General features: G+C 37.3%; 1 protein-coding gene across 1 annotated transcript; it reads right to left on the bottom strand.

The window, feature by feature from the left end:
- Positions 1 to 4,624: 4,624 nt before the first annotated feature.
- On the bottom strand, positions 4,625 to 6,659 carry LOC116192103. Its single transcript, XM_031520543.1, has 6 exons — positions 6,570 to 6,659; positions 5,995 to 6,124; positions 5,739 to 5,908; positions 5,357 to 5,648; positions 5,097 to 5,263; positions 4,625 to 4,983 (listed from the first exon to the last, which is right to left on the bottom strand). Exons 1-6 carry the CDS (start codon positions 6,601 to 6,603, stop codon positions 4,832 to 4,834), a joined length of 945 nt encoding a protein of 314 aa, XP_031376403.1. The 5' UTR covers positions 6,604 to 6,659; the 3' UTR covers positions 4,625 to 4,831.
- Positions 6,660 to 7,250: the final 591 nt, after the last annotated feature.

Genomic DNA, 7,250 nt, shown 5'->3' with positions numbered 1-7,250 from the left:
TCTAGTGGAACTACCTATACTCCTTTATTAGCTATTATTAAGATTTTTATTTTATTGTACTAGACTCACGGACTGCCATTGTTATTGAAAATATAACAAATCTCGATTTTTTAGGCTCATTTATTTATCTAAGAAATACTAATATTATATAACGTCTTCATACTGCTTTATTGATCCCCCACCCGGAAAATTATCGTTGGTTCTACCTGCATATATCATGTGCACAATCTTCTATTTCTCTCTTTTAAGCCTGGTATCCGAAAGCTCAATTGAGATACGACTAATGCAGTCGAGCTGGATTTGATTTAATTTATTGTCTTGTTAGCGTGATTCGCAACAATGTATGTATATTTTGGAAAACTTACAAATTTAATTGTAGATTCAGTTGGGACCCGGTTTGGATAACCAAACTTAGCTAAGATTATTAATCGCACGTCTGCGCGCCCAAAAGAAGAACTCCAAAAGCTATAATCAAATCGAACCAAACTGTTCAGAACTATTCCTTAGATATTTAGGTATGACTCGATTGATTTTATTTTTAGGTGGAAAAAGCCATTTTGCCGTCTTGGTTCCATAGATATTGGCCTGACCGTATCAAACTGTGCCATCGCTATGATCTTTTTGGAGCTCTTTTAACAACTCTACCTATAAATCTAGATATTATTACTTTTGTCATGGCACGAGAATAATATATATTGTTTTTATGAGTATGCCTTTATACGTACATTTGCACGGTCCAAATACATAGCAGACATTAGAGAAAATTGGTTAATGGCACACATGCTCCACTTTGGGGTAGATCTAGAAACAGCTTTGCAATGAGTAACATTTAAATTGATTTAGACGAAATCGGAGCGGTACAGAGCATTCATCTTCAATATTAGGATTTCAGCACGGACGTTAGTTAATGAATGACCTTTCAAAATTTTACAATATCTGAAAAGTACATTTGTGGTTCTTTATAAATTGTTCATGATAAGAATTGCTCTTATTTGTAGTTTCACCAAGTAAATGTTCATTATTACAATATCTGTACCCGAATTGAATCAGGATGCTTTGTTGGTGAAACGGTGTTTCGGTTAGAGGGCCATCCAAGGAAGATCTAGCTTCTCCTGCGGGGCAGGCAATACTCGGTTGACGGTGCATCTTCACTGGGTTGATCCAATTGAAAAGGTGCATTATCTTCAAAGCAGAGGTAGGAGGCGCAGTCCGATAAATTGAATGTGAGACCTTCATACCTGACACAGGAGGCCGTGTTTTTGGGTAGTTACGAGAGATATTGGTCTCACATTCAACTTATCGAATCACGTTTCTCCCTACTTGATTAATTAGAACATCAGGAAGAGCTTGATCGATGCCTTTTCGGTCCAATCGTTAACTATTATCGAAACTCCATATTGTGGGTAAGACATCCAGGCGGCTCGAAAATACTCATGAAAATTGAAGCAGAGCTTGAACAAAGACGAGTTCAAGGCTATCTGTGAAATTTTGAGGTGAAGGCTATTTGTGAAATTTTAAGGTGAACATAATCGTCTAATTTAAAACATTAAACTTTAAGATTAGACGACTGTGGCAACCTCAAAATCTCACATGGTATCATAGCGTAGATTCGATACATCGTGCTCATGCGTTTGCCCCCCATCTATTATAATATATAAAGCTGGCAAGTGTTTATAAGAAATAGTTATTTCAAAACTCCCCGCTTGTGGTAAATTGCCCTTTGAATTGTTCAAAAAATTAAATTTCTATTTGGGTGTTTCATGTAAACGTCCTTTCGGTTTTCCAGTCCGTATAATTCTTAAACCAAGATTCGTGCATTTGCCCATATATTTGCATATCTCATCGTATCATTTTCTTAATTAATTCTTACTGCTACAACTTTGTAGCGTGCATGCATGTAGTACGTATGTATATATGTCTGTGTGCATATGATCCACAATCTTTGCTTCAGAAAGAGAATTAAGGCTCCCATGGAGATGTAAGTCAAGATATTAAAATTAAAAAGAGATGACCAGTGATAGCATAATTGGGATAAATTTGGAGGGCAAATCATCATAAGACGATCACGCAATTAGGGCAACAAATCCAGAAGAGGGGAAGAATAACTTAAATTAAATCACAATAAGAATTCCCTTGAACACTATGTTTATATATTAAATTATCTTGGGATGTTTCATCTATATATAGTTAATAATTAAAAGAAACATCTAAAATACGTATTAAATTTTGTTTTTTTTAAATGGGAATGATGACTTGTGCTTCATCAAAACCTCATATCGTTGATTGTTTATTCGCATGCCATGAGAATTTAATATCATTAATGAATTTGTGATCATTATTAATTATCATATGGAGAAAGCAAACTTCATAATTTGTGAATAAAAATTAAATTTTTCTTAAAAGATAAAAAATTATTATTTTATATGTACAAATGTACAAAATAATTTTTAAAAGTTTTTAAATAATATAAATTATTTGTTAAAAATTTTTTTAACCTCCGCAAGGCACGGGGATGCACCTAGTTTCATTAATTCCACGTGAATGAACCTTCTAAACTAATTCAGCCCACGCATAAGGGGGAGTATGGAGTAATAAATACATAATCCGCACCTTATTCAATGATTTAAACTTTTAAATTAGGCGGTTGTGGTATCTGAAAACCTTACACTATCAGCCAAGTCTTTCAAGACCACAAGACCATCTCTAGTGCTTGCGTGCTGTTCATTCTCGATGAGGTGAGGAGGAGGTCGAAAAGACTCTACATAATATTTTGTTCAATAGATTATCATTTTTATCCAAGCACAAAGGGTTCTAATATAAATGCTCTGAGTCCTCTTTGAGTTTGTATTTTGAGATTACTCATATTATTTAACTTCCCATTTCAATCTATTTTTAAGGAAAAACTAATTATTTCATGAGGTTGCTGGCATCCTCCGTGGGTACTGGCTACCTCGGTGGAGGGGTCGGGGTCGTGAATTGGCTGCCCTAACCCTGAATCGATCGAGGATCTCCGACTTGAAGTCCCCGGTCGATTCGGGGTTGGGGTTGTCAATCGGCGACCCCGACCCTGACCCCTCCATCGAGGTTGTTAGCGTCCTCCGTGGGTACCGGCAACCTCGGCGGAGGGGTCATGGTTGCCGATTGGCGGCCCCAACCCCTCTGCTCTTTCGATTTTCTTTATAGGACTAAAATGAAATAAAATTGAAAGTTGAGGATAAGAATAATAAAAGAAAAAGATTTAGAACCAAAATGATTAAACTGCTAAAGATTGAGGACTGAAAATGGAAAAAAAAATTAACGCCATAACTCCCTATGTCTAACGAAGCACACCATAGGAGGGCTAATTGTCCCAAACGAAAATACGTGGTGTAATTTATCCCGACCCCAAACCATAAGGGTGGTTTTTGTACTTTTCCCTTTTAATTATCTTATGGAGAAAGCAAACTTCATAATTTGTGAATAAATATTAAATTTTTTTTAAGAATAAAAAAATTATTATTTCATATATACAAATGTTCAAAAAAATTTTGAGAAATACTTTTTAATTTTTTTATATCATATAAATTGTATTTTTTAAAAAAAATTTAACCATCGCCGGGCATGGGGCTGCACCTAGTTTAATTAATTCCACGCGAATGAGCCTTCTAAACTAATTAAACCCATGCATAAGGGGGAGTATGGAGTACTAAATACATAATCCACACTGTACTCAACGATTGAATCTTTTAAAATAGGCGGTTGTGGTATTTGAAAACCTTACACTATCATACAAGTCTCTCAAGACCACGAGAAAATGTCTAGCGCTTTGAGTTCTAATATAAATGCTCTGAGTCCTCTTTGAGTTTATATTTTGAGACTACTCATATTATTTAACTTCCCATTTCGATCTATTTTTAAGGAAAAACTAATTATTTCAACATGGTTTTATCCTCAAGTAATATAATATATAGTTCACACATTTAATATTTAATGTTATGAGATATTGAGAAATATTAGTGAAATTATGTTAAAGTAGAAATGAGAAGATTTAAAAAGCTAACATAATTTGTGCTAATATTAAGTTTTATACAATTAGAATATTATATTATTATCCGTGAAATTATCCCCAATAACGCGCGGGGCTTCTTTTTCAAGTTGAATAATATCATCAAATCAAACTTCTCAAGCATGCTACCAGAAACTAGATTTGCTAGATATATGGAGGTTCATATACATAAAATCTCCTATGGGTTTATAGCAGTCCTCCAGTATACCATTCTAGATAATCTCGGTTCCTTGATCCCGCATGTCTGTTGGACAGTTCATGCACATCCTAACTAGTACCCTACTAGGCTTCGATATTTATTTCATTTGTCATCCTAGAAGCTCTCCTTGCACTCGCGAAGAACACATTACCTCAAACAGTTAAAAGCTTCAAATTAGCTTGCAGATTTACAAGAGTTAATCGTACATGGATATTTTCCGAGTTTCCTTTTGTCTGTGACGAGAACCATCAAACTTTAGTTTACAAATTTACAAAAATCAATCGTTCGTGGATATTTTCCGAGTTTCCTTTTGTCTGTGACGAGTAGAATGGATTAAGCTAATTATGTATGAGTCACTGAAGGACGTACCATGACGGGTATATCACTACATGGATTATTAATTAGTAACGCAATCTGTCCATTAACTGGAACCTCTGTGAAAGTACCTAACAAATATTCAGCGGAACTTATCTTGCTTAATCTTTTCTCTACTTTCAAGGCGGATTCACATTAATTTACATGAAATCAGAATTCACGAACTATCACTAGAACATGCAATTATGCTGGCTGTCTTGAACTCGATGGAATCAGGTAAAAGGATTTACAACCCCCAGAACAGAAACATCAGCAGTCACCCAGCAGAAGTCCTTGACTAACGGGCCGAGGAGCTTGAAACTCGTGAGTGAGATGAATTTCGCCCATCCCCTTTCCCAACTCGAGGCACTGAACCAGTGATTAGCTGGAAGAAGGCGAAAAAATATGAAATTAAGAAGATAGAAATGTGCCAGGGGACCCAAATCAAGAACTTGAATTTTTCTGCAGATATCAGTAGATTCAGGGATACTTGATTACCTTTAACAGTGTAATGCCTTCCCTTCACTTGATTAAGGATTCGTAAGGAGAACTCTGCAAATACTTTTGTACCTGGAGGGAGGGACTCCGTCTCCGCTAAGGCCAAATAAAGAGAAATATGGCTACCTAGCCCGCTGCCTATTCCATTGGGAAAGAACCTTATGTTCCTGAGATATGAAGAACATTGAATTGTTTTAGTTTGAGGTTGCCCTTGACAAAAGAAACTCCCAAAACTGCAAGAAAGAAGTTTGGAATGATACCATTTGTAGTTTCCAACTAGGAATATACTTGAGTCGTAAAATTCTCTGTCCAAATTCGAGAAATTGTCGATCTTCCAGGTATAATTGTTCCTGAGTGTGTCCTTTATCATCACTAAACTCTCTCCTTTTCCTGTGCTCCTTTCCTTGGGGATGAATACTTCTGCACCCAGAACGCAAGTATCATCCACAAGATACCCGTTTCGGGAGTCAGTGAATGTCTTCAGAGGGATGAGCCGATCGAATCCGCTTTCTAGCTTCTTCCAGTGAAACTGTCTGTGCTTTCCCATTGCATCTGGTAGTCAATTAGCCGATGTGGAGCAACCAATCAGAAAACAATGAATAAAGGGGGGAAAAAATTGTCCATCTCAACACGAGTTTGTACCTTGAACTACGAAGTAATTGTCTTCGTTCTGATCCAGCAAGAATAATCGAATGACAGCATAGACCTCCCAATTGGAAGGGAGCGAACTTGTTTCAGCCATAGACAGGTAGCCCGAAACATGGTCTTTGACATTCTTGGTCTTGTTTCCATTTGGATGCAGTATCAATTTCCTGGGGGGGGGGGGGGGAAGTTAATACAACACAACTTTAGGATATTGAAAGTAATCCGATTATTTGTGTAGCCGATGTGGAAATACCATTTGTATCCTTCTGCGTGGAATATGCCTGATTCGTACTTGTAAATGCGGTTCTTTGTTAGCAATGAAAAGGACTGTATCTTGACAATGTAGTGGGCCGGTGGTGCATCTGATATGAGCCTTTCGGTTTCTGCAAATGTTGGACATGTTAACAAGGCATTTTCAAGCATAACTGAAACAGTTATCTCCGTTCTCCCTATGACTTTGATGGTTGCCTGGATGAAAAGGGGAAATTCCGTAATCGGACTACTAATGATAACAGATTCCTATGGTATCCTTGCAGCACTGACAGTGTCAATTGGTTATGGTTATTGAAGCTATACAGTCGAACACAACCAAGTACTCATAAAAATGATCATATGGATCAGAACTATCAATCCCTCCTCTCATGCAGGTGGTGACTTCTCTCACGTTGGTGGTGACCACAGTGAATGATTCGTGCTGGATTTACCGCTTATGTAGAGAGGAGGAATCGTAATCCCAGCCGGCTTGAATTTTTGCCATGATGGTCGTGAAACTCGTGATTTTTAAATGCTTTGACTGCTCTACTAACTCAAAAAAGGAGGAAAAGATACCTTCTTGTACATCGAATGCCTGAGAGGTTGCCATTGCTGGAAGATCAAATACAAGTTATGGATATTGTGAGGACCCATGGATTGTTTCTATTTATATGGAGAAAATAAGCCAAAAACCCAATTTCTAAGCAAATGCCATGATGAGTGTCTTCACCCAATATATCATGCTTTGCTTAAGAGAGCTTCTCTCCTCTCAAGAATAGCTTCCATAGTCGGTCTTCTAATATCCCGGCCCCAAGGCATAAGTATCAAAACCGTACCGGACGCCAAACCATAAAAGCATGGGCTCTTTTGTCAATTTGGTTCCTTCAGACTGGATTATGATGAGAACTGTCCGATCTCCGGTGATCTGGATTAAAAAACTATCTCTAGTAGAACGCTAAAGCATTCCTCTGCATGGTTTAAAGAGAACACTGATAAAGATTGTGAAGTTAATGTTAATGCAGGGCCAGAGGACAGGGTTTCTGCTCGGGGGCCCACACCAAGTGACCGTAGCATCGATTGAACATATTATTATCGGCATCATCAGTACCCGATTGGCTAGCCACTGCCAATCATCGTAACCGAAGCGGAATAAATGATAAATTAAAATTTCATTCATTCATGCATGTAAGATCGACATCTGAAATCCAATTCCCAATACGTGGTATTACTTTGCAACCATTAAACAATGCTAACTTG

The sequence above is a fragment of the Punica granatum genome, chromosome 1 (assembly GCF_007655135.1).
Source record: "Punica granatum isolate Tunisia-2019 chromosome 1, ASM765513v2, whole genome shotgun sequence".
Taxonomy (NCBI): domain Eukaryota; kingdom Viridiplantae; phylum Streptophyta; class Magnoliopsida; order Myrtales; family Lythraceae; genus Punica; species Punica granatum.
Note: the sequence above shows the minus strand (reverse complement) of the source record. Positions and strands in the feature narration are given on the sequence as shown.

Excerpts from the sequence above, each read along its gene's own strand:
- LOC116192103 (XM_031520543.1), bottom strand. The coding sequence starts at position 6,603 with ATGGCAACCTCTCAGGCATTCGATGTACAAGAAG. Across the intron at positions 5,649-5,738 it reads CAATTACTTCGTAGTTCAAG|ATGCAATGGGAAAGCACAGA; the intron begins GTACAAACTCGT and ends ATTGACTACCAG. Across the intron at positions 4,984-5,096 it reads AAGGCATTACACTGTTAAAG|CTAATCACTGGTTCAGTGCC; the intron begins GTAATCAAGTAT and ends GCCTTCTTCCAG.